We start from the raw sequence: 27,591 nt of genomic DNA, 5'->3' as shown, positions 1-27,591 counted from the left end.
CATTTTCATAACAATATCATATTGTAGTGTGTCTGTAGCTTATTATAATATTTCTTTCAGACATTTCTTGCATTATTTCCTTGCAGAAATAACCAGTACCTGTCTTTGTGTCGAAACTCAAAATGTCGTCGAACATTGTATTCCTTGAAAACTGACACAGCTTCCTGGCAAATTCGACAAACGGCACTTTCCTTTAACTGAACAAAAAAATAATAATTCGTCCACTTTTGGATAAACACCCTGCACTCAGGCAATTTTTATTTTCCCTTTCTTCGACATGTTGGAAGTAAATTTTCCCGTTCTTTGAGTGTGGCCTCACAGAAACGTGCCATTGACCATGATCATGGTCTGACGTCACTGTTCAACATTTAGTGTTTTTTGTTCCCATTTGACAGATTGTGGAAGTTCAGCATCGCCTGCAATGATTGGTTTAGATTTAGAATGTCTATTACATTGTGACTTGCTTGTCAGGTCGATGTTTATTGGCAAATAAATTAAGCACACGTCACAGTTCAACGGTGTGTTTTGCTTGTTCCTGTTTGGCGGCTATGGGTTTTTCAGCATCGCTTTCAATGATTGTGTCCACTGGATTCAGAGGGCCGATCAAAATGAGTCTGTGAGCCTGATGTGGCCCACGGGCCGTAATTTGAGGATTCGTAAAATATACAAATACTGTGCAGAAAAATTACTCAGCACAATAGACAGTGATATGACTCAGGACCATAGTCTGAGAGTAAATAATAGGAGCGTTAAGATGGTAGTAAGGTCGAAAGCAGTCTTTCACTCAGAATAGTTAATGCATATAATGGTCTCCCTGGAAATGTTGTGGCAGCTTATCTCTCAAGTTTCAATTGGAATTGGATAGGTACCTAAAAGCATTGGAGATAGAAGGGTATTGGGATAATGGGATATTGTCAGGACTTCAGGATAGCTCGAGTATGGATGGGTGATTGGGTGCAACTGTGCGGAGTGTCATGTCTGTGGGGGTCTCCTCAAGGGGTGGCGTGTGGTTGATGTTGTGTGTTGCTCACCCAAGAACCAACTTCGCCCACCCCCCCTCCCCCCCCCCCCCCACCCTGGGATAAAAAAACATAACCACAAAAAATAAAAATATACACAAAAAGTATGTATATTTGCTTTTTTTCTTTAAATAATGAAAACAAGTATATTTGCACATTTTTATTTTGTCAGCTTTTGGATATCCCTGGGAATGCCACATTGGCTCATCCATATTCGTCCCCTAATTCCAATCAATCAATCAATCAATCATGGTTTTATTATCAATTCGTCACAGCCAAAGCTGAATTGTGAATGATTTACAACATAACATAAAATACGAGATCATGAAATAAACAAGTCAATAATTTGCAATTACTTTTTTAACATACAAATAATTAAAATGAATTAAAAAAAATTAATACACGACAACTCCATATTCAGGCATTAATAACATGAACAAGTACAAAAAGTTTTAATTAAAACAAAAGCCGCGTCGATGTTACACAATGCCTAGATGCAGCTGTGCCTATAACGTCGATGTTATAAGCACAGGACATTCCTATTGATTCGATTACTTGATGTTATTTTTGTGCAAAGTGAAAATATATCTCGGCAATTTCCCGTGTGTGGCGACGAATTTTTAATATATCTCGGCATTTTCCCGTCTGTTATTTCAGGCGGTGTATGACTGACCATGCCGCGATTGAAAAAAATATATATCTCGGCAATTTCCCGTGTGTGGCGACACGTGAATGAAGCTATGCTCCTCTCTCCACATTATTGTGACGACGTATAAATTAAATATTTCATCGTGACGATTGTCATCAAATGGACGAATTTTTAATATATCTCGGCATTTTCCCGTCTGTTATTTCAGGCGGTGTATGACTGACCATGCCGCGATGTAAAAAAAAAAAAATCTCGGCAATTTCCCGTATGTGGCGACACGTGACCGAAGCTATGCTCCTCTCTCCACATTATTGTGACGACGTATAAATTAAATATTTCATCGTGACGATTGTCATCAAATGGACGAATTTTTAATATATCTCGGCATTTTCCCGTCTGTTATTTCGGGCGGTGTATGACTGAGCATGCCGCGATTTAAACAAAATATATATATCTCGGCATTTTCCCGTCTCTTATTTCGGGCGGTGTATGACTGAGCATGCCGCGATTTAAAAAAAATATATGTCAATGGACTTGAAGTTACAGGCCTTTGAGAATTCATTTCGTTCTATAAAGGGCAACTTTCATCGCATTTTCTTCCCGTTTTTTTTCAACCGAGTCTAAAACTATGTTGGCGACTGTGAAAAATGAAATGATATATCGAATTTGATTTGAAAGAAAACTGTGTGAGAGGAAGACACCACGGGCCTACAAAACAGGCCTCAAAGCTATGCGAGTTAATAAAATGGTGGATATTTGTTTATATGAAGCCTCTCCCACAATGGGTGGAGCTATGGTTCCCAGAATGGGTGGAGCTTTGAGGTTTTGTCTTCTCTGCAAGAACAACAACAAGAAGAAGAAGAAGAAGAAGAAGAAGAAGAGGTGGTAACAACAACAACAGCAGAGTGCACTCTATGAGCAGCGTCTGCGACGCGGCTAATAAGCATCGTTTGAGGTCCAGACATTATTGTGAAATACACCCATTGTCATAAAATACACACGTATAAAATACACGTATAAAATACACACTGTTAAAACAGCTGCAATAATAAGTACCACGTTCCAAGATAAAAAATTTCTTGAAATATAAAACTAGGGAAAGAAAAGGTGAATGTGTTATGAATCTCACATGGAGAATATGTGTTAAGAGATTAATCTTACTTAGAACACACTCATGGTATTTAAAAGTCTAACTATATTAGGCATTGCACTCTTTCTGTAACGTTCAGTCCTGCACCTAATTCCAATAAGCTTATTGCTGTGACGTAATTGTCTAAGTGACGATTGTTTGTTTGGTAACCAGTCTGGGAATCTACTATACAAAGAAGATGCAAAATTGCTACAAAGTTGTTCATGACGTTCGTGCAGTGAATTCAGCTGGCAGGTACTCAAAGCATTGTGGTAGGAATCATAATCGCCAGCAAAAATAATTCTCAATGCTCTTCTTTGTATCGATTCAATCAATGCATGCTGTTGTTGTGTCAATGAGGAATGCCATACGGGACAGCAATATTCTAACATAGGTCTGATGTAAGAAATGTACACAGTGATAAGATCTTCTATCGGAATATGGAACTTCCTCAAAGATCGAAGCATATTCCCCCAATGATCGAATTCCCCCAATGAAATTGTGTCATTTTAACGGATTAGATTGTTCTGGTGTTGATGTTGCGCAGCCATGATGAGCCAAATGGCCTCCTCCTGCATCTAATTTCCTTGTGTATCCACCTCTCTTTCCTCTTTTCCCGTTTGTTCATTCTCTTGCTTGTGTTTTAAAATGTCAACACTGTTAGTTCACCTTTTGCCATCAGTCACCTTGCTCTTACCTGAGTCTCAATTTTGTAGACAAGAAAACCAACAATAGATAACAGGCTTTACGACACCTACCAACTATTTCTCAACATCTGATAGAAAACTGATCATAATCTCATCATATCTCTCATTTGGAAATTTGTGAGATTTGGAAGGGTGAATAGAAAGTGCTCACCAGTTGAATGTTGGCAGGATTGGAGTTTTCTTTGGCAAAATAGGGTTTATGATCATGTTTCTGCCACCAGTGCTACATATCTCCTTCTCGCTCATTCCTGTTTCTTCCACTTGCTGAAGGAACTACAAAACCTTCAAATGTATCTTACAATCTGGAGTAGTGGTGGAAAGGTGACCAGCTGCAGCTTGTGCTTTGGCTAATCTTGATTCAGCTGGCCTTTTTCTGGAATCTGGAACAACCAAGGCACAGGAAAGCCTTTTGAGCTATATGTAAAGCTCACACTTCTTGAACATAGAAAGGATCTTCAACACAAGATGTACAGTAAGTAGTTCATTTTAGAAAAGCCCTCTGCTTGTGTTTGACCGTATGAGGAGCAGGATGTTATATTTTTGTGCCACGCATCAACTGACCCTGCTCTACCCCCATGCTCTCCCGTTTCATCCAACGGTTCTTCAACACCCGCAAGAGTTCTAATCTCATTGGTCCAGATGCTTGAACCAACCAATCAACACGTGAACGGCTGAGTGACATTTGGGGACAAACTCATGCGGGACAAGGGTCTTAGAACAAGAATTTTCCACCAGAGTGAAAGCTTCAATTGGATAATTAGGGAAACAACAGAGAGAGAGAGAGAGAAAGAGAGAGTAAAGGGATCCAAACACTCAGTCTCTGGTGAGGCCAATCGGGGTAATTAATAAGGCAGCTAATTCAAATACACACACACACACACACACTAGCAAAGAGCTAACTAATCTAATTGAATTACTCTGTCTCTAAGGAAAAAAAATTTCTAGGGAAATAAGGAAATACAAATTTTTAACCTGTGCGTGTGAAGCGGAAAGTGAGGGAAAGCGATTGGGTGACTTTGTCTGTCTGTCTACAGACCTCAGTCTACGATCGAGGAACTTCTTCGTTATCCTGTTAGGCCATAGGGCATGCAGTATATATGCGCTTAATTTTCAATTTTCGTGCAACAACGATGGGGGCAACTTAAAACTTTAATGGGTTTGTAGGAAATGTGTCACTGATTAAGAATATCCATGTCCCCACGCACAAGGGGTGCTCAGAAATTTATAACGAGCAGTTGATGAAAATGCATATTAACAAATGGTACATGAAGTGTATGATGGCTTCCTGGCTTTTTAATCAGATTGTTCAGTGAACATGTTATCTGTTTGGCTTCATAAATTAATAACGTGCATTTATAATAATAATAATAATAATACTAAGAGTACCGTGAAATGGGGTGAATAGGGACAGTAAGGTGAATAGGGACAGTCACTAATACAAAAAAATAATAATCAAGAAATAGGGACAGTTTGGAGAAACTTTTTATCCCATTTTTTTTTTCATTGGCACCGTGGTTTATATTATGGGTGCATATTATGTGCATCCATCTGAGCTATCAATTTAGCAATAAGTTGGAAACTCAGGATTGTTGCTTGATTATTATTTTTTTGTATTAGTGACTGTCCCTAATCACCCGTAAAACGGGGTGAATAGGGACAGCCTTAAAAATCCTATTTATTCCTATTTAACCCATATATGGGGTTAATAGGGACTATAAGTTGCTTTTTAAAAAAACAAGAGAACACTTTCAACCCAAATATCAACAAATCAGTATGGTTATCAATTTTCAGCGAAAAAAGTTTCCAAACTTTTTTTCAGTTTGTGTCCCTATTCACCTTGCTGTCCCTATTCACCCCATTTCACGGTATTAATGATAAGAATATATTATTGTTATTATTATTATTATTATTACTAACATTTATGCGCTTAATCTCGTTTGAGCCACAAGCACCCACACAAACTGAAACATACACCACAAACTAAACCACACACAACACCAACACCGAGAGAACAAGCGTTACGCCGAGGTCCCCCGTCGGTGAAGTGATGTGAGTTGACAAAGTGGAAGACGCAAGGCGGCCATCTTGGATTTTGACGTGGCGACCCAATTTTCAATAGCGTTCTCCCTTATGCGTAGATACACCCACACGCCAGATTAGAAGTTAGTAGTTCGTTTATTTTTCAAGATATTTCGCTCACAAGGTTCAGACATATATATGGTGGCGGCCATCTTGGATTTTGACGTAGCGACCCAATTTTCAATAGCGTTCTTCCTTATGCCTAGATACACCCACACACCAGATTAGAAGTTGGTACTTCGCTTATTTTTCAAGATATTCCGCTCACAAGGTTCAGACATACATGGCGGCAGCCATCTTGGATTTTGACGTGGCGACCCAATTTTCAAGAGCGTTCTTCCTTATGCCTAGATACACCCACACACCAGATTAGAAGTTAGTAGTTCGTTTATTTTTCAAGATATTCCGCTCACAAGGTTTAAACATACATGGTGTCAGACATACATGGCGGCGGCCATCTTGGATTTTGACGTGGGTTGCACCCACACACCAAATTAGAATTCGGTCCTTCGCTTACGCACGCACGCACGCACGGACGCACGGACACACGGATGGAGGGGAAAACCATAGTCCCCCTTTCGCTCCGCTGTGCAACGGGGGACAAAAAGCCAGAATATAGTATAAATGCCTTTTATTAGACAGGCATTTAGAAAGTCAACATTTTCCATAACTTTCTGGAAAACTGTATGAAATTAGATGAACTAGACTTTGTGTTGTGTAATATCTCCCAACAAATCTTTTCATTCTCTCCTTTGTTTACAATACAAGCCAGCATGCTATAGGAGGAGCGGACATAGGTATTTTTGCGCATTTGTGAGAGAGGGACCAGCGATGCCGGTTAAAACAACAGTATTTCCATGTTTGTTTACTTCGGATTTCTTTGTAACCAAGCGAATATTTCCTCACTTTTTTTTCCGTGAAATTTATACTTACAATATCATAAAAGTATATATAGCCTCACTATAGAGGCTACAAAGAGATATGAGGTGAATTTGAAGGAAACACACATGGAAGGCTGTTGTATGCACCTGCTTCGCTGATACCCAGTTAACAGATTTGCAAAAGTTCCTGTAGTCTACGTCCGCCCCCTCCAATAATGGCTTTAAGTTTACTATCAAATCATTGACATTTATAATTCGCTGAATAACCATGATTCCAAAATTACAGTCAAATTGTACTACTACAGCAAGTTGAACATGATACAAAGTCACTAACTTAGTCTTCCACCAAATCATCATCATCATTCACATGTCCAATCTAACGTTACATAAGGTAATTTTAAAGTCATTCTCGATGCAAGGTGCATGAGTTTTCACATACCTTGTCCTTGAGAAGTAGATTTCTTTGCAAATGACTTCTCTTTTCTTCTGATTTTACTGATGTTACAGAAGCGCTTGTAGCAATTGTAGTGGTAGCCGATGTTACTCGACGGCGAGGGCTGAGCCGCAATGCATGTAGCAGTATCGTGAAAATCAATACCAAGCTCTGTTGCAATCTCGGTAACTATATCACTCTCTTTGCGTCGTAATTCACCCATTTGCGAGCGAAATCAACAAATCGTTTCCACGATTCATTATTGAACACGATGAAGTTACTTTTTGTTGTAGAATCTACGTGCATAACGCAAAATTATGAAGAAAATGTACGATCCGCCGGAGAACTGCATTCCGTGGGCGCCGCCATCTTTGGTTCGCAGTGCAATGGCACGGCGACCGTGATTGGATTATTCTGGGAAACTACGTCATCGATTTCACTGAGCGTCAAATACGGTAACGCTGATTGGCCTATTTCATCACGTGCATCGACTGGTCAGCAAAATTTAATGTGACATTATTTACCGAAATTATTCGATTTTTACGCTTTTATGAGCAATTTTGAGGATTGGGGACACACATTTTATGAATGCTTATAATATTTTGGGAATTATTGATCAAGAATAAAGTTGCCCCCAGTAATGTTGTACGAAACAGAGAGTTAGATACGGACGTATTGTGGTCTATGTCCCCCACGTAGCGGGAGACGGGGTTTTACAATCACTTCTGTGTCTGCCTGTCTGTCTGTGTGTGTCTGGACGATATCTTTTTTTTTACCATTTGAGCTTTTGTCATCAAAGTTTCAAAAACGCTTTATTATGAGAATACGGAGAAGACAATAGTTTCGTCAAAAGGTCAAAGGTCAATGTTGCATAAAATTGTCAATTTTCATCCAATTTACGTGAAATTTTAAGAATTTGCATATTGGGTGATTGAATTGATTCACCAATCAAAAGCTAGAAGGTGATTTTTTTTTTTAGATCAAAAGGTCAAAGGTCAAGGTTGCATAAAATAATCAATTTCCATCCGATTGACCTGAAATTTTAGGAATTTGCATATTGGGTCACTGAATTGGTTCACTCAATTATAATGAGATTCATTTGTTTTTGGGTTTTGCGTATTTCATACTAGCTGAAGTTCCCGGCGTTGCCTGGGGAGGGGGAGGTTGGTGGAGAGGAAGAGGGGGGGGAAGGGGTAGAAAGGAGGGAGGAGGGGGAGGGGAAGAGGATAGATTGAAACAAATTTTACCTTTTAAAAGTATAGATAAAAATGCCTACCTGCAGAACTGCCTCCTTCAGACACGGGTGAGATTTTTTTTGAGCCTGTCTGGCAAAATTATTCCAAAAAGAAAACTGTTTTTTGAGCCATCATTGAGGACACAAACAACTGGCACATATGACTAATTTAACATGTCAAATAAGGTGATGTAAAAGATGGTGCATCTTTTATGGCAGTCAACTTCGGAATTTTTTTTTTCTCTACAGCTTTTAAAACTTTTATTTTATTTCATTTGAATTATAAACTTGAACACTGCATGACACACATCACCTTGTTGACATTTACAAAAACCTCCAGTTAAGCAGTACTTGGACAAAATATTCTGCTATTTTACGCCATCTCGACCAATCAAGTTTGCCGCCCGAGCTCTCAGCGTCGCAAAGCTAGAATTTAAAAGACGCTTGTCCTTTTTCTCCAGACTGCGTGTTATGCATAAACACTCCAGTCTTTGTACACCACTACTGCTCCTTTCCTATGCCATCTCCAGGCGCTGCATAACGTCATTGCCGGGCTCGTCAATTAATCGATTAATTTATTTATTGATGAATCAATTAATTGTTTAAATTTTTGATTAATGACTTATTTAATGAATTTACAAAAAGTTACAGCTTTGGATGAAGCACTGGTGGTTTAGGTATGCTATTAGCCAATTGATTAACTATTTAATTTTGCCGGGCTCGGCAATGACGCACACTGAAAGGGAGTACTCAGTTTTCACTCCAGTTGTTTGTTTGTTTGTTTATCCAGGTGATATCTCAGCCATATTTTGAGCAAGGAAGCTGAAATTTTGGAACAATTGTGAGCACATGCTTTGGCAAAAATTGTATTTTTTGTTTTTTGATTAATCAATTAATTGATTAGTTATTTAATTATTAGCAATTAATTAAGCACTTATTTATTTCCTTTCTCATCTGGGCAATATCTCAGGCACCTTTTGAGCTAGGAATCTGATATTTGGACATGACAATGACCAAGTGATTTGACTGTAAAGGCTATTTTTGATTTATTGATTAATCAAGTAATCGATTAATTATTTAATTAGTCGATTAATTACTTAATTACTTTTTTTAAGTTACAGATTCGGATGAAACGGTGGTAGTTTCGGTATTCTATTAGCCAATTGATCAATTATTTAATTATTTTATGATTATTATTTATTTATTTTCATTATTAATCATTTATTTATTTTCTTTCTCATCTGGACAATATCTCAGGCACCTTTTGAGCTAGGAAGCTGATATTTGGACATGACAGTGACCAAGTGATGTGGCTATAAAGGATTTTTTTGATTTATTGATTAATCAATTAATCGATTAATTATTTATTGATTAATCAATTAATTATTTAATTTTTTGATTAATGACTTATTTAATGAATTTACAAAAAGTTACAGCTTTGGATGAAGCACTGGTGGTTTAGGTATGCTATTAGCCAATTGAATAAGAAAATATTTAATGATAATTATTTGTTGATTTTAATTATGCAATAAATCAATCCATTATGGCAATGCCATACTGGAGGATATTTATTTATTTGGCATTGAGGCGGTGTACTTTGATTGTATCTGCACTTGTTTTGTGGTTTTTTTACAATTCTTGATTAGATATGATAAGTTTTAACAACTGTGGTTAGGTAAGATGGATGAATCACGGCTGAGTCATACCAATGACATTTAAAAAAATATGCTGCTTCCTTGCTTGATGTTCAAGATTTAAAAGGATAAAGCACTGACAATATACATCACTGGGAAGGCACCTTCCTTGCCAGGAAACTGCTTCGGTCGGAAAAATTATTTAATTATTTATGACTTCCTAATGCATGTTGTAGAGGCATATTTCAAATTGAATAGTGTAAACAATTTAATTTCAATGCGAATGACTTGTACAGGTGGACAAGCACATTTGCTTTACGCTGACCACAGAGTGCAATGGTCGTCCTATATTCATGATGCTCTGTGCAATGTGGTAATGAACTAAGCAGGGTGTGATGTATGCCAGTTGCAGGCACCAGCAAGCAGAGCAATGTGTTTTACGTGAAAGAAGGAGAAGATGTTCGCCTGCCCTGCAATCTGTCTGAAAATCCTGTAGAGTTGTTCAAAGTCAAGTGGAGGTTCAACGACAGCATTGTAAGTTGTAATACGCACAGAGTGGAAATTGGAAAATTCCGCACAAGGAAAGCCATGAGGATTGTCATGTCCAAATTTCAGTTAAAAACTGTTAAATTGTGAGAGAAAACTGTTTGAGGAAAAAATTAGTTTTGTGAATTGACTTTTTATGGAATAAAATGTTGAAAGCAATAAAAATTGAGTTTTGACTTCGAAATAAATTTAAAGCTTTATAAGAAAGTAAAGCAAGATGCAAGCTGTTAAAATGTGGACATATGATTAATTTTTACAGGATGATCAGCTTATATTGAGTGTTTATTGATTATATTGGAACGGACTCGGTCTCTATGGTTGGTATAAACTCGGGTGTGGTATGGTTGGTATAAACTAATTCAGCCACGCCATGCGGCAGTTTCAGCATACCCATACCGGTTTACGGGGAATTCAATTACGTAGGAGGATGAGAACGCAGCTCGCAAAATACCCCGTCTGTTTCGATTCAGACATCTTCTTCTTCTTCCATATGCTAAAAATAACGTAAACAGTTTAAAATATATATAAAATGAAAATTGATAATTTTATGCAGCCTTGACCTTTGACCTTTTGATCTAAAAAAAATTAGTTTCTAGCTTTTGATTGGTGAACTAATTCTGTGACCAAATATGCAAATTCTTAAAATTTCAGGTCAATTGGACAAAAATTTATAATTAAGTTGACCTTGACCGTTGATTTGACCTTGACCTTAAAATTGTTACCTTGACGTTTGACCTTTTGACCTAAAAATCAGCTTCTAGCATTTGATTGGTGAACCAATTCAGTGATGCAATATGCAAATTCTTTAAATTTCAGGTCAATCGGGTGAAAATTGGTGATGGTACGCAACCTTGACCTTTGACCTTTTGACCTTTTGACAAGAATATTAATTTGCCTTCTCCGTATTATCATAATAAGGCTTTGGTGAAATTTTGATGAAAAAACTCAAATGGTATAAAAGTTACAGCCCAGACAGACAGACACACAGAAATGATTACAAAACCCCGTCTCCTGCTGTGCATAGGACGGGATAATAATTAGGATGAGGGCACAGTAATAGAACCGAGAATAAAAATGATACAGAAACCTGATCGGTGCCCGTCACCTCAACTGCAACGGTTCTAACGGCTCTGCTTAGTCTATTCTTACGCAGGCAGACTCAGGCAGGAACACAGGACGCACAGAAGAGTTGTCAACTGGGGTGTAGCCGTGGGGGTGTGAGGGAGTGGTCTTCCTTGGTGTGAAGCATCGGGGGTGGGTGACGCAGGCTAATATTGTCGGTTGTCAGGGACGCTAATGACCTTTCGCAGCAGGCTCACCTTTCCTACATCTCCCTGGGATGCCATCTCTTATCGCCAAGTTCGCCGGGAATGACCAACCAGCCATGCCTTCCCGGTCGCCGAACCAGCTTCATCTGTGGCAGAGGTTTCAGTAAAGCTGTCGCCATGCTGGCCTAATGACCCGCAGCAGTGGTTTACTCGATTTGAAGCCCAATTCGACACCCGAAACATTACTACCGAGTTGAAGCGGTTCACATATGGTGTTGGCTCCTTGTCACCGGAGAATGTGATGGAGGTGAGAGATATTTTACTACAACCTCCAAAGAACAATCCGTACATGACTTTGAAGGCCGCACTCATAAGGCGCATGACCCATTCTGAGCACTGCCACTTTCAACAACTTTTTACAACCGAGAATTTAGAAGATTGAAGATCCACACATAAAAGCTCTAGGTCACATAAAATCATCAATTTTCATTTGATTGACTTGTAATTTGAGCGGGGTCTGCATATTGGGTTACTGAATAGGGTCACTATTCAAAATCTAGAGGCCCGTTGTTTTTGAGGTCCGAAGGGCAAGGTCACAGCAACTGATTTCACAATTACCAGTAAAGTCGGGGGTCAAATCTTCCCCATTCTTCCCTCCTGCCCGGATTCATCAGGACAGCGCTGTCACAGTCAGAGTGCCAATTGGTCCCCATGGACCGGCCTTTTCCCTCTTCTCTCTTCTCTCTCTTACTCTTTAACCCTGTCATGGCCCTGACTTCGTGAAGGCGGGGGTACACCATCTTGGATGTGGGGGATCTCAGGGTCGCTCCTGCGAGATCGATTGGCTGTCTCTGTGCCGCGGGATTGTTTGACGGAACCGTCCGGGGCTATACAACAACAACAACATCCACTAGAACGGCACTCATGTAGAGAGCATACCTCCGCCTGGTTGGCCATATCACTCAATGGTGAAGAATCACTTAAAAAATTAAATAATTCTCATATCCGAATCCATATTCAGATCGTCACCAAAATCGAATCTATTTGTCCTTGTCAGACACACAACCTGTCCAACAAAATTTTGTCCAAATCCGTTAACAACTTTTTGAGATATCCTGCTATGTATCGTTTTTTGCCCTATCTCCCAATGGTGAAGAATCACTTAAAAAATTATTGTTGCGGAATCCGGATCTTCACCAAAATCTAATCATTTCGTCCTTGTCACATACGCTACATCACTGCCAAATTTCGTCCGAATCCGTCAACAACTTTTTGAGATATTTTGTTCAAAAACAAACAGACAGACAAACAGACAGGGGTGAAAACATAACCTCCATCCACCTTTGGTGGCGCAGGTAACAACTAGAACACCACTCAGTAGAGCGCATACTCCTGCCGTGGGTGGCCGCTGCTGAGCCCTTTCTTCCAATGGTAAAAAATCCTTCAAAAAATTCCTGGATCCGGAATAATATCCTGAGCTTCACCAAAAACTAATCAATTCTTCCTTATCCCAAGGGCAATCATCCCACCAACTTTCATCCAAATCCGTTCAGAACTTTTCCAGATATCTTGTTCACAAACACACGAACACACACACGCACACACACGGACACACACACACACACACACACACACACACACACACACACACACACACACACACACACACACAGACACACATACGGACGGACACGATCGAATGCATTACTCCCTGGCGGGAGTAACAAGTACCAGTCTATTTGACTGATTGTTACTTGCGAAATTTAAGATTTACCAGTATATTCATTCCCTAAGTATGTTTGCCTGTCCGTTTGTGTGTCGGCATTTGAAAAAATCAGTCAGATATGATCAATCACGGAAAGGCAACTATAAGTTGGGAATAATAGCGCAGGCTTTGATGGGCCGAGTGGTCGTGCAATGGCCGCTGACTGCGACGTCGTTCCTTGTAAGGCAACTCGTGTTCTCATCACACAGCAGCTTTGTTTCTTACAAAATTGTACATCAAAAGGAGTAACTGTAATAAAGTTTACATGATGTGACGTTATGTGACGTGGACATCAATGGAATATGTATTTGCAGTTTTTCCGACTTTTGAATGTCACAGATTTTTTTGGTTTCGCTGCCACAAAGACCGATCTTGATTGTGTGACTACTTGCAAACCCGGATTGCCCTTCGAGGTTATCTTTACCTGCCAGCTTTCTGTCTTTATTTAGGTTCTTTACCACACAGCGAAAACAAGGGATACGAACCAACGAGGGAAGTTCGCTGGGAACCTTAACAAAGGAATCGGGACCATGTTGCTGCAAGCAGTCCAGCCATCAGAGGAGGGAAACTATGTGGCCACTCTTCATGCTGGAGAATTTAGTGACACTTGCAAGTTATTCCTACATGTCAGTAAGTATGTGAGAGGACAAAAAGAAGTTTACAACGAAAATCAACAACATGTCCTGTGCGTAATACATGTGGCTTTCCTGCCGAATAAAAGTCCCTGCTGCATGCCCCATTGCATCATTGCTAACCTTCCTAAAATGTAAAAATATATATATATTATTTTGAATGGATCAGCCTCAAAAATATATTTTCGGGTTGTCCATCCGGCTGTTCGGCCGTATAGAACCTTTATTTCTTTTCGTTTTTTGTATACAAGATCGAGGCTCGTGTAAGAGCTAACATTGATCACAACAAGACAAACTGACAAATAAAACATATGATAAAGGGAGCGGGAGAACAAGATGGAGAGCAGGAACATCGGGAGATCTGTGGGAGGGAGAGGGCTTGGGGGGAGGAGGCATGGGAAGGGGGGGGGGGGGGATGGGAGAAGAAAAAAAAACACGGACACTGCTAAGACTTCCAGGAAAGAAATTGATATTTCAAAAAAGGGGATCAGGGGTGAATTAACGGGGGTAAAAAAGATCAAGGTTTTGGATGGGGGAAGATAAGAGATGGTGGTAAACAGCTGTTTTAAAGACCTGGAGGGAGGAGTGGGATTGAAGAGAGTGAGGGAGTTTGTTCCAGGGGCGGGAGAAAAGAGGAATGAAGGAGTGAAGGTGAGCAGAGAGTCTTGATTTTGGCAGTTTCACAATAAGAGGGTTGCTGGCAGATCTTGTGCGACCTGTAGGAATATTTGGGGGACACAGCACAGAGAGAGATGGGGGGGCAAGGCCGGAGAGGAGTCGGTAGAAGACGGAAAGACCACCAACCTGCCTGCGGTGGGTGAGTGAAAGGCCCTCGGAGTTAGCTTCATCGCGGGAGATTCCACTTCGTGGCTATCCCTGGGTATCGTCTCCCCTGGTACTGACCTCCTCTGCTCTCATAGCCAACGTGTGGCTCTCAACACGATCGTCTCATCTCCTCTCTCTGTCAAGGCTGATGAGTGCCCTACGACAGTGTCTTAGGCCCAGTCCCATTCCTAATCTTCATCAATAAATCTTTCAGACTCTCTGGAAAATTCCCTTCATCTCTTTGCTGATTACTCCACCCAATGCCGTAACATCCCTCAATACTCACATAGGCAGGTGGCAGCCTCTTCCCTCTCTGCAGATCCTATTGGAGTCAAGATCTGGTCCAACATATGGATTTTGTCTTTCAACCCTGGCAAATCTAACACTGTCTCTGTTTCTCTAAAAGGACTGCCTGGCAAGCCCTCTCATCTACTTCCTTGATATACCTGTCAAAGATTTGCATTCTGTCAAACATTTGAGCTTCGCCATTGGCCATGATCTCTCTTACTCTCCACAAGATCTCTTTTCCACGAGTACTGCACTCCCCTTTGGACTGGCATCCCCACCTCATGCCTTTCACATATTGATGCCACAGAGTCCAATGCCCTCAAAATCATAGGAATCTCTGACATTGAACCTGAATCTCTGGGGCTGTCGCTCCTGCATCAAAGACAGATCGTTGGCTTCTATCTTCCACCCTTTCCTTTTTTTTTTTCTTTTTTTTTTGTATACAAGATCGAGGCTCGTGAACGAGCTAACATTAATCACACAGAAAGACAAACCGACACATAAAACATATAACATGGGGAGCGGTAGACAAGATGGGGCGAGAGGGTGAGGAACACAAACACAACATCTGAGAGCAGGGACATCGAGAGATCTGTGGGAGGGAGAGGGCTTTGGGGGAGGAGACATGGGAAGGGGGGGGGGGTGGGTCTTTCTGGTCTTTCATCCTCTGCTCTTAGTGTGCTCTTCCATGCTCCTTCCACTTTCTCCAGGGTGCATGTGTTCTACCAGTACGAGTCGGCTAGCCCCTTCTCGCTGCTCACCTCCACTGATTTATTCCTCTTTTATCCCACTTCTGGAACCAATCTCCTCAGTCTGTTCAATCTCACTCTAAACTCCAGGGCTTCAAAATGGCTGTTCACCTCCTCCCACCCCCGGCCATCCCCATCGATGCTCATCTTTTCTCCCCAAATGAACCTTCCCCAATACACCAGAGACAGACTTGACAAGGCGCCACCATGACTAAGAGGAAGTAGACTGGTTGGTGTGGGTTGAAAAATTATACGTTGAGATTTGCAAGGTGTTTTTTGTGGCTTGTCTAAGGATGGACACACACTTCTGTGCCTCAGAAAGTGACCTAAAGTTTCCTTCAGCCAGGTTGGCCTTCCATGTGTTGAAAGCAAGAAACCTCACCACCGGTACCGAGAAACGAAAGGATGGATGGGATAGCCACAGACGTAATTAAATAAACTGGTGTGTGGGAGAGAGTAGAAAATTTGTGAATGTATTCCCATGTGGAATTTGAATATTAGTTAGGCAGTTAAGAGGAAGCATCGTTCATTTTTTCAGGAAAGCACCAAATTTGGCACAGATGTAGTATGGATCTATACAATTGTTTTCCTGAGGGGCGCCCAAAAATTCAGAAAATTCAAAAAATCCCAAAAAAATGTCCTGGATGCCGTGAAAAAGGGGAGAAAACGGGTATTGATTCGAACTGTAGATTCTGATATTGTGGTCTTGGCAATAGCACACTACTTTACCTACCAGTCACACGGTGTGGAGGAACTCTGGATTGCCATTGGCACTGGTAAAAGCTACCGCTACCTTGCCATCCATAAAATTGCCACCGGCCTTGGCCGCAGGAAGTCCGAGTCTTTGTTATTATTTCAAGCCTTCACTGGCTGCGACACAATGTCATTTTTTGCCCAAATTGGGAAAAAGACAGCCTGGAAGGCTTGGGAGGCAGACCCCAGCATCACGCAGACCTTTCATGCTCTCGCTTATAGGCCATCTGTGGACGCTATTACTATGGAACTACAGAGCATAGAAAGATATGTTGCCATCCTCTATGACCGGACTACCGAGATAAAGACAGTGAATGACATGCGCCGACACTTGTTCACGAAGAAGGCAAGAACAATTGATCACATTCCCCCAACAGCAGACGCCTTCGAACAACACCTAAAACGTGCATGTTTTCAGGCTGGACACGTATGGAGTCAGGCACTTGTGCCCTACCCAGAACTTCCATCACCAGCTGATTGGGTCTGGATGAAAACAGGGACTTCTTGGACACCAATTTGGACCACAATACCACTGATACAGGAGGCATGTTCAGAGCTTACAAGCTGCCATTGTAAGTCGGCCTGTAAAGGCAACTGTAAATGCTCCAGGGAAAATCTGCCCTGCACATCACTGTGTGACTGCGATGGACAGTGCTTGTCGTACTACGCGTCTGTGCGAGAGCCTCCACCTTTCAAGTGCCCACAATATTTTAAGTTAAAACTGCCACTGTGTGTAACTTTGATTAATTAATACCATTCCATTGTTATCAGAGACCAATAAAACAATGTGTATCACTTGGAATTGAAATTTTACCTAAAATACTATGAGAGATTCAAGGAAAATGGAAACACCATGGCGGTCATCTTGAAATTAAAGATGATGGATGCCAATCTTTATGCAATTGATCCCATTGGATTCAGAGACCATGAAAACATGGGGTAAGACACTGGAACTGTGGTGTTATCGCTCATCGTATAGAAGTTATTGAGGGAAATAGGTCACAGAGGGCGGTCATGTTGAAATTCAATATGGCGGCCACCAGGGGTTCTGAATTTTTGGGCGCCCCTCAGGAAAACAATTGTATAGGTCCATACTACATCTGTGCCAAATTTGGTGCTTTCCTGAAAATATGAACGATACGCCCTATTTTTCGGTCTTCACTGCCGAAGTATATTGGATGTTGTAGAAATGGCTGCCCAATCTTTTTGAAAGGGCAGATTGCAATCCCTGCCAGTTGGCCTGTGAGGACATCCATATTCCACTGTGCTGTGGTTGCTACGTCACATTAACCAGAGAGAAATTGGTGTTTTTCCTTTCATGTCGAGAAATGTCAACATGTGATTTTTACCTCCCCCACCCTCCCTCCCCCCCCCCCCCCCCCCTTCCCATGCCTCCTCCCCCCAAGCCCTCTCCCTCGCACAGATCTCCCGATGTTCCTACTCTCAAATGTTGTACTTGTGTGCTTCCCCCTCTCTCTCCATCTTGTCTCCCGCTCCCTTTGTCTTAGTTTTTATGTGTCTGTTTGTCTTTTTGTGATTAATGTTAGCTCTTACACGAGCCTCGATGTTGTATACAAAAAATAATAATCAACAATCAGTGAAACATCATTCCCTCCAGAATGATGCCCCCCATCACCATCCCACGAACCCTCCCATCATAAAACTTCCAATGCTTTAAGGCAACTTCATTTTTCTCTATCCTGCACTTACTGTCCTAGTTTTCTTGACTGCCGGCTGTAGTGCTAGTTAGAGTTTCCTATCATTAACATGTGGGCTTTTTCAAGTGCATCGTCGTTGTAACTCACTGTAAATTAATTATCTTGTGTACTCTGCTGCAGACAAAGCTGATGGGATGCACCAAAGTAATTCAACATATTCACCCTCAGAGTCAATTCCCAGTAAGTCAAAAAGAGGCTTCTTCTTCTTTTTAACATTACACAAGGTTTGTATGATGGACGTGGCATTGATGAATTACATAATCTTACATCAACAGTCTTGGACAGCTAATTCAAAATTCATTGCGCAAAAATCAGCGGAGCTATAAGAATAATATTTTGACAATTTTTTGACTGTAATAATAATATTGACAATTTTTTTTGGCGACCTTGACCATTTGACCTCAAAAGCAATATGCTTCAGAGACAATATGGAAACCCAGCTCAAATTTCAAGTCAATCGGATGAAAATTGGCTAATTAAAAAGATAAAATATTTTTTTAATAGTTATATTCAATAAATTAATTTATGAACTTATTTATATTAAATAATTATAATCTCACTATAATTCACCAAATGTCCGTCCGTCTGTCTGTCTGTCTGTTCGCAGGTACCATAAAAACTGCTGAACCGATCGCAACGATATTTTGGGTGGGTAATCCTGGGATCTCCAGGAGTAAAATTGGCTATTTAGTTTTCCCAATTTCAGCTTTTGTCTCCAGAATTCTCAGGTTTGGACTCATGCATAACATTCGCGTTCGCATAACGTTCATTGTGACGATGTTTTCATTGTGACGATGTTGTTTTCCCGGGTGCCGCACAAATGGCTGCACCGATCGCTGCACAGCTGCACCGATCGGACTCGGTGACCTCGGACAAAGACCTTTTATAAGGACACGGGTTGAATCCCTGCTTGAGAGAATTCTAACCCATTTCAACTGAAGGAAACACGTATCGGGAGTACATACGACATAGCGATTGTGAACACGATTATCGATCACGATTCACGATCACGATCATCACGATCATAGTGTATCGATCACTGTGGGACATTTGGTGAATTATAGTAAGATACTGTTTGATTTAACGGATTTGATTTAATTATATGATTTAACGGATGTTTATATGAATCGTTTAAAATAAAAAAGCCTTCAATTTCTGATATTTTACCTTGTCATTTGGGCCTCCCAACTGAAGCCCCGCCCGTATGGCGTGTACCGTTGCTAGTAATAAATAATTTAAAATAATAATAACTCTAGTCCTGCCCCCATTAATCCTTCTGCTCTAACTCTACCCTTGTCCCTTTAATTCCCCCTTGCCTAAAGACTGCCCTAATAATCCCTTCTAAACTAATCTGTTCGGCATTGGTCGCGCACACCCATGTCACGGCACTGGATTCGGGCACAAGTGATTCACCTGTGAGCTATATTCCAAATCACACGCACACAACCAAATGTGCAGGTACACACTCCAGTGGAGATCTTCCAAGCAACCCCTGTTCTCTCCATTTGTACCACTAGTCGGCCCGTTGGTCCATTGTACCAAATTTACATTGGTCTTCCCCGCCTTGTAGCATACCTGCCTGCTGGACTCTGGGGCATATTTTGGGTCTTTTGGCTCCTAGGGGACTTTTGGGTCTTTTGGGTCCAAGGGGACTTTTGGGTCACTTGGGTCCTTTCCAATCACTTCTCCATTGGTCATACTTGACTCTCAAACTCTCTATATCCCTGTCCCTCTGCTCTCTGCATTGCCTTTATATCTGTACCTTCTCTTCCCATTCCTCCTCCAGCTCTTCTCTATCTTTCTCATGAGCCTTCTCCGCTGACTTATGCTTATCATTAACATGTGGCCTTTTTCAAATGCATCGTCGTTGCAACTTACTGTAATTTAATTATCTTGTGCACTTCACTGCTGTAGACAAAGCTGATTGGATGCACCAAAGTGATTCAACGTCGTTACCCTCAAGCTCAATTCCCAGTAAGTCATAAAAATCCATTTTGACCATTTTAGTTGTAAAAAAGCCAATATTGGCCACGTCGTCAACCATTTCTCGGACATGCATTTACTGATCTTGTTCAAATTTAGCACACAGATAACGAATGATGGCTTACATATGGATGTCATTTTTTTTCGAGATCAGGTCCAAGATGGCCGACTGGCGGCCATTTTGTTACTTAAACGTGTCCCCAACAACTTCTCGGACATGCATGGACTGATTTTCGTCAAACTTGGCACAAAGACAATACATGAGTATATATATATGGAAAAGATTTTGTTTTGTCATCCGATCAAAGATGGCCGACTGACGGCCTTTAACTGGCCAAAGATGGCCGACTGGCGGCCTTTAACTGGCCAAAGATGGCCGACTGACGGATTTTACAGAAAAAAAATACTAAAAACCAAGGCGGGGGCTCTGATGTTTTATGTATTTTTCTTCTTGTTGATTTACAAGCTAATATGGACTCAGACAAGCACAATATTTCCAATAGTAAATCAGTATTTCGACTGTAAGAACGGTGGTTTGCAGTCAAAACTAATCGAGGTCTGGAACACAGCTAAGGAGACTGCTGATATGATTGCTCAATAGATAATGGAAACTCTTTTCAAGAATGTCCTCTTTTTCCTGCAGTGTCCTCTTTTTCCTGGAGTGTCCTCTTTTTCCTGCAGTGTCCTCTTTTTCCTGGAGTGTCCTCTTTTTCCTGGAGTGTCCTCTTTTTCCTGGAGTGTCCTCTTTTTCCTGGAGTGTCCTCTTTTTCCTGGAGTATCCTCTTTTTCCTGGAGTGTCCTCTTTTTCCTGGAGTGTCCTCTTTTTCCTGGAGTGTCCTATTTTCCTGGAGTGTCCTCTTTTTCCTGGAGTGTCCTCTTTTTCCTGGAGTGTCCTCTTTTTCCTGGAGTGTCCTCTTTTTCCTGGAGTGTCCTCTTTTTCCTGGAGTGTCCTCTTTTTCCTGGAGTGTCCTCTTTTTCCTGGAGTGTCCTCTTTTTCCTGGAGTGTCCTCTTTTTCCTGGAGTGTCCTCTTTTTCCTGGAGTGTCCTCTTTTCCCTGGAGTGTCCTCCTTTTCCTGGAGTGTCCCCTTTTTCCTGGAGTGTCCTCTTATTGAAAGTTCAAATATGGTAACCCTAACATATGAGGCCCCAAGATATAAGTTATAAACAATCCATATACAGTCCACATATAATCTGATGGTATAATAATGGGACAGGCAATGGTATACATCATTCATGTGTAAAGACTCATTGAAGCACCTTTTTTTTCTTTTCTTTTTTCTTCTTTTTTTTGTATACTGAATCGAGGCTCGTGAAAGAGCTAACATTTATTTCACAAACAAATCAACCAGACAAACAAAATATACAAAAAGAGGGAGCGGAAGACAAGATGGGGAGAGAAGGGGAAGCACACAACCACAACATTTGAGAGCAGGGAGAAGTGTGGGAGGGAGAGGGCTTGGGGGCAGGAGGCGTGGGAAGGGGGGGGGGGGGAATTAGTCGCTAAATGTCGTTGCGGCCCAACTAGCGGCCTACTTAGAGGCCGAGAAAGTTGACACTGCCCAGGTCTGTTAATCTGTGGGGTGCAATAAGCATAGAATGCTTCAAGGAAGTCGCGTTCCCTACAAATTATTTTCAGTTTAGTGTTAAACAACAGTCATGACAACAGTAGGACAGAATTAACTGAATTGTTTGGAGCTACAAAAAATTTTTACTTCCAGTAGGTGTGCCCCACGAAATGGCATTACAAGCTATTTATAATAATAATAATAATAATAATAATAATAATAATAATAAAGGAGTCATATAGCCCCATCAAGCAGAGTAAACGACCCTAGGAATTATACACCTTAACTAGGAATTCGTCCAAGGTGGAAATGTCCTTGGAGTTTGGGGGGCAAATTAAATCGCTACAACCTCCGCCATGTGACCATTAGTCGCCCTGGCAAATTCGGTTGAGATTGGATAAGTAACGACCGATTGCACAGTTAGACAGACAGACACCAAATTGCGTATTTCAGTATGAATAAAAGGTTTTAGCAAGACGGACAAACTATGAAGTAACATTTTCACAACACAATTTTCTAGACGTCCTAAAATGTGCTGTAACCCACTTTTCGTGGACCTACTGGTGGGATGAGACAACTCACAAGCAAAGGAACCGGAAGGAAGTTCAATTTGTTAGGAAAACTTCCAAAACAAAGCGACGCTGAGCTTTTTCTTTTGCAGGTGGAAATACTGGGAACGGAACAAACGCACACGGGTCGGATGGTCCTGACTTTCTAGAACCTTGGAATATATTTTTGGGTGGACTGTGCCTATTGTTGCTTGTTCTACTTCTGCTGACCGTGTTGCTGGTGGTTTATCACAGGAAAAAAGAATCCACGAAGAGGTGAGTGTTTAAAAAAATTGTAAATTTCTTTGTAGACAAAATGTGATAACACCAAATCGGACATTAGGGAAATGTCTGCACAAGGCAAGTGATGTAATTGGGGCTGCCTCGATTGTAATTAACTACTCTGAGTGTGCTGGCAAGGTTGCCTAGCAATATGCACACTCTATTGGAGTTGTCTCACACGAGTTCAAATCACAACCTATAAACACTCACCCTGACGTTTTACATGCAGAGCCGGACATGATTGGGTCCGCCGACCATCACATGGACGTTAATCCGGGGGATCCGTCTATCAACACAGTGGTTAGTCATTGACGATAAAGAGGTTACATTGTCTTCGTCGATGAGGAGGCGAGTTATCGCCGGCACCCTGAATAAGTTACAAAGTCCTGCACGAATCACGTCCAGTTAGACTCAGGCCTGGCTGGCTGGTTCGTGAAGGACTTGGGCATAAACGTTGCCAGCCAACCCCACAAGGTGAGAATAAATAGGGCCTTTAAAGTAGCTGGCATGTTGTAGTAGCAGGAGTGGTGGTATTAGTAGTGGGAGTAGTAGTCGAGGTGATTGTAGTACTAGCGGTATTAGTAGTGGTTGTAGTAGTAGTAGTGGCAACAGTAGTAGTGGTGGTAATGGTGGTAGTAGTAGTAGGCGTGGTAATAGTAGTGGTGGTGGTGGTAATCTTGGTAATGGTAGTAATAGTAGTGGTAGTAGTAATAGTAGTGGCGATAGTGGTAGTAGTGGTCTTCGTAGTGGTAGTAGTAGTCATAGTAGGAGTAATGGTGGTAGTGTTCTTCGTAGTGGTAGTAGTAGTCAGAGTAGTAGTAGTGGTATTAGTAGTGCTGGTAGTAGTAGTAGTACTGGTAGTAGTAGTGGTATCAGTAGTAGTTGTGGTGGTAGTAGTAGTAGTAGTGGTAGCAGTAGTAGTGGTGGTGGTAATAGTAGTGGTGGTAATAGTAGTGGTGGTGGTGGTAGTCTTGGTAATGGTAGTAGTAGTAGTGGTAGTCGTAGTGGTAGTAGTAATAGTAGTGGCGGTAGTGGTAGTAGTGGTCTTGGTAGTAGTAGTAGTAGTCACAGAAGTAGTGGTGGTAGTGGTAGTAGTAGTGCTGGTAGTAATAGTGGTAGTAGTAGTTGTGGTGGTAGTAGTGGTCGTGGTAGTGGTAGTAGTAGTGGTGGTAGTAGTAGTTGTAGTAGTAGTAGTGGTAGTAGTAGTAGGGGCAGTTGTAGTAGTTGTAGTAGTAGTAGTAATGGACAAATCAGTGAATAATTACCTTGCGCTCGCAAAGCGAAAGGCAGGGTTAAGCATTCGGGTACGTACGTATGTGCGTACATACGTGCTTGTCTGCATTTTAAAAATTCATTTTCTCGGCAACTGTTGGTCCAATTGACATTAAATTTTCACCATAGGAGGGCCTCCTCCTGTAGAATATTTTAGTGAATATTATGACGTCACAAGTCACGTGGTACGGGCGCCATCTTGGAAAAACCAAAAATATTGCACTTCTATATCTCAAAAACCGCTGCACATAAATAATTGAGACAGGCCTCATTGCAAATAACTCTCCATGTGGAATAACATAAGTGAATGCTGACGTCATAGGTGCGGCCATTATGACGTCATAATTCGACAAGTAAAAAAACTTTATCCGATCAGGATGAAATTTCTTTAGCATCTTCTTGGTATAAATTGATGCAGAAATGCAATTATAATGACGTTGTATGTCACGTGGTTCGGACGCCATATTGTTTTGAGTGTAAAGCCTGAAAAACCACTAAAACCAAATTTTCTTCAAAACGAGTGAACATATCGAGGCCAAACTTTGCAGGCAAAATCGCATACCCATGACGAACAAAAAAGTCAGCGAGCAGGACGTCATGCATCACATTGTTTCGGAGTTATGACGTTTTTAAGCATAAACTTTTAAAACCTAGCTCCTCCCTCATTTTTTATCCTATCGAGGGGAAACCTCACAGATATGTGTTCAGCATATCAGTCCACTAAAACGACCTTTTGGAATTTGCGATTGGTGACATGGTTTGGCAGATATAAATACTTAAACGAAAATATTTAAAAATTTATAACTCTTGAATCGCTTCATTGATCGACGTGAAACTTTATATTCTAGTAGAGGTCATGAAGTGTAACACATGTGCAAAATTTCAAAATGATTAGATGTACGGTCTGGAAGCTAGAAGTTGTTATTTTGTGAAGAAGAAGAGTTCTAGAGTGGGTATGGAATTAATTATCACTCTGCACATGACGAGCAGGCAAAGTAAGGAGCGACCTCACGGGGTCATTTTGGCCGCAAATAAAATTCTGATTTCAGATTTGTCGATCGCTGAGGTATATTAACACACGCCCAAAACAGATTTGGCGAAATTCCGACGATTTTTGATGAAAATACAACATTTGTGTCTGCATTTCAGTAAAGTAAAGTGTGTGCCGTGTCAGCATTTTAAAAATTGAAACGTGGCTCATTGTAAATAACTCCATATGGGGAATAGGTGTTGTTAACGATTTATTTATTTTTTTTGTATACTGAATCGAGGCTCGTGAAAGAGCTAACATTTACTTCACAAACAAATCGACCAGACAAACAAAATACACAAAAAGAGGGAGCGGAAGACAAGATGGGGAGAAAAGGGGAAGCACACAAACACAACATCCGAGAGCAGGGAGATGTGTGGAAGGGAGAGGGCCCGGGGGGAGGAGGCATGGGAAGGGGGGGGGGGGGGGGGGGGAGGGAGAAGTATAAAGCACAAGGACACCAAGGACTTCCAGGACAGAAGTTGGTATTTCAAAAAGTGGAATTGGGGTGAAATTAGTGGGGGTAGAAAAGATCAAGGTTTTGGATGGGGGAAGATAAGAGATGGTGGTGAACAGCTGTTTTAAAGACTTGGAGGGTGGAGTGGGATTGAAGAGAGTGAGGGAGTTTGTTCCAGAGGCGGGAGAAAAGAGGAATGAAGGAGTGAAGGTGAGCAGAGAGTCTTGATTTTGGCAGTTTAACCAAAAGAGGGAACGATGACGTCATTGGTGCCATAATTATGACGTCATAATTCGACAGGGACAATGCTTAGTCTGATCAGTTTGAAATTTATAGAGCATGACCTATGCAACAATTATTTAGAGAATATAAATTTATGATGTCATCGCTCACGTGGTCTGGCCGCCATATTGGATCAAAAAAACCAGAAACGTTCAAAAATAGAAGAGTTGGGTCACACCAAGTTGACTGCGCAGGGTAAGTATTCTATGAATACCATCTGGTTTTTTTAAGTAATGGACATTTTCCTGTGAATACGTTTTCTTGCAGAAGTTAAGAGCAGGAAATAACCCCAATAAATGTTCCACAGGATGAAGGAAGACAAAGACAAAGTGATGTATATGAATACTGCATCAAGTAAATATAAGGTGCGTTAGTGCCTGAACCCTCCATAAGTCACTTATGTCGTCACATGCAAATCCTTACATCATCATTCTAATATTCGGATCTATTTTTCAACCACAAGGAAGTTAATACATTGTGAGAATGTATTAAGTAGTAAAACCACTACTATTAAAATACATTGTTGTAACCAGGTCCGGATTTAGGAGCAGGTGACCCAGGTGACACACACAACGTGTTCAGGGAAAGGGGGCACCGGGCTTGGGATGAGCCTGCCACGAAGATAGAGCAAGGAATAACTATCACAGCATTTGTTAGAGACCACACCTCCACTAGGCTGAACAGTTTACATTTTTTATCACACTCATATCCGGTCCTCCGGATCTTCACCAACATCGAATCAATTCGTCCTTGCCACACACCAAACCAATTCATAATTAACCCCTCATAACCCCTGATGTCATTTTTATAATAGTATAATTCCTAACTCATCCCATGTTTCATTTGCAGGACCAATGTATTTATTTCAATTGAAAAAGGAAGATGAACCCCAACCTCAAGCATTCTTCGTATTCTTGTATTGATTTGTGCTATATCTGTCTCTCTCTCTCTCTCTCTCTCTCTCTCTGTCTCTGTCTCTGTCTCTGTCTCTGTCTCTCTCTGTCTCTCTCTCTCTGTCTGTCTCTCTCTCTTCCGAATACATATATTTCATTGGGATTCATTCACATTGGATCTGCTGCTTCCAGCTCTGTGCAATACCCTTGGATTTTGCAATTTCTCCAGGGAACCATCACACAACGTTACTACTGCTACTACTACTGCTACTACGACTACTACTACTACTACGACTACTACTTTATCGTTTCACCTTTTGGGGGGTTGGCTTGGGAAAGTTTTTGCTCCAGTCTTTCATGCCCCGCCTCACTAGGTCTGAGGATCGATTTAAAACAATTTCGATAGGAATTTGTATTTTGTTCAGGGTGCCGGAGATAACTCACCTATTCGTCATCAAATACACCATGTGATCTTTAAAAAGAATGTTAGATGGGACAGCTGGTATAACGTGCCATCCAAAGGACATCCCTGATTGCAAAGCTCACAAGATGATGGATTACAGTCGAGATGGGTATCAAATCCAGGCTCCATAACTCCATAACTCCATAACTCATAAAGTGAAAGTAGTTTGAAAAACAGTAACGTTATGCTTTGATAATAATCATGGGAAAATCATCAGATCTTGATATGTATTTTTTAATCTTTTCAACCACCTGTTTCAAACATCACATGGCCATTGATTTCTGGACCAGTGGCACATGTTTATTATTTTAATCTGACATGCGCTCAATATAACACATGTGTAATGCTCAATACAATATGTTGTTGATATTTATTTTTTTAATCCAACCTTTTCTTTGTGGACCAGTGGAATATATTTACATTGTTTTTTAAATCGAGGATGTGCTCCATGTAACTCCATAATCTGCATTGGCATGATACAACGACACAGTAAATATTTGTACTACT

At 41.0% G+C, this 27,591-nt stretch overlaps 1 protein-coding gene across 2 annotated transcripts in view; it reads left to right on the top strand.

Annotated features, from left to right (window-relative positions):
* Positions 1–27,591, top strand: part of LOC137415582 (uncharacterized) — a 35,301-nt gene extending 7,710 nt beyond the window's left edge. Inside the window, exons 2-8 of one of the 2 annotated variants that reach the window (XM_078767282.1) lie at positions 10,172–10,299; positions 13,794–13,974; positions 18,430–18,489; positions 20,224–20,283; positions 22,519–22,681; positions 26,036–26,093; positions 26,578–27,591. In XM_078767282.1, coding sequence (XP_078623408.1) covers positions 10,172–10,299; positions 13,794–13,974; positions 18,430–18,489; positions 20,224–20,283; positions 22,519–22,681; positions 26,036–26,093; positions 26,578–26,601 — 674 coding nt within the window. In that variant the 3' untranslated portion in view covers positions 26,602–27,591. The remainder of the gene's footprint in view (positions 1–10,171; positions 10,300–13,793; positions 13,975–18,429; positions 18,490–20,223; positions 20,284–22,518; positions 22,682–26,035; positions 26,094–26,577) is intronic. The other variant, XM_078767284.1, reaches the window with a different exon arrangement.

This window comes from Myxine glutinosa, chromosome 13 (assembly GCF_964187855.1).
Source record: "Myxine glutinosa chromosome 13, kmMyxGlut1.1, whole genome shotgun sequence".
NCBI classification, from domain to species: Eukaryota; Metazoa; Chordata; class Myxini; order Myxiniformes; family Myxinidae; genus Myxine; species Myxine glutinosa.
The sequence above is the reverse complement of the archived record's forward strand: the minus strand, read 5'-3'. Positions and strand labels throughout refer to the sequence as shown.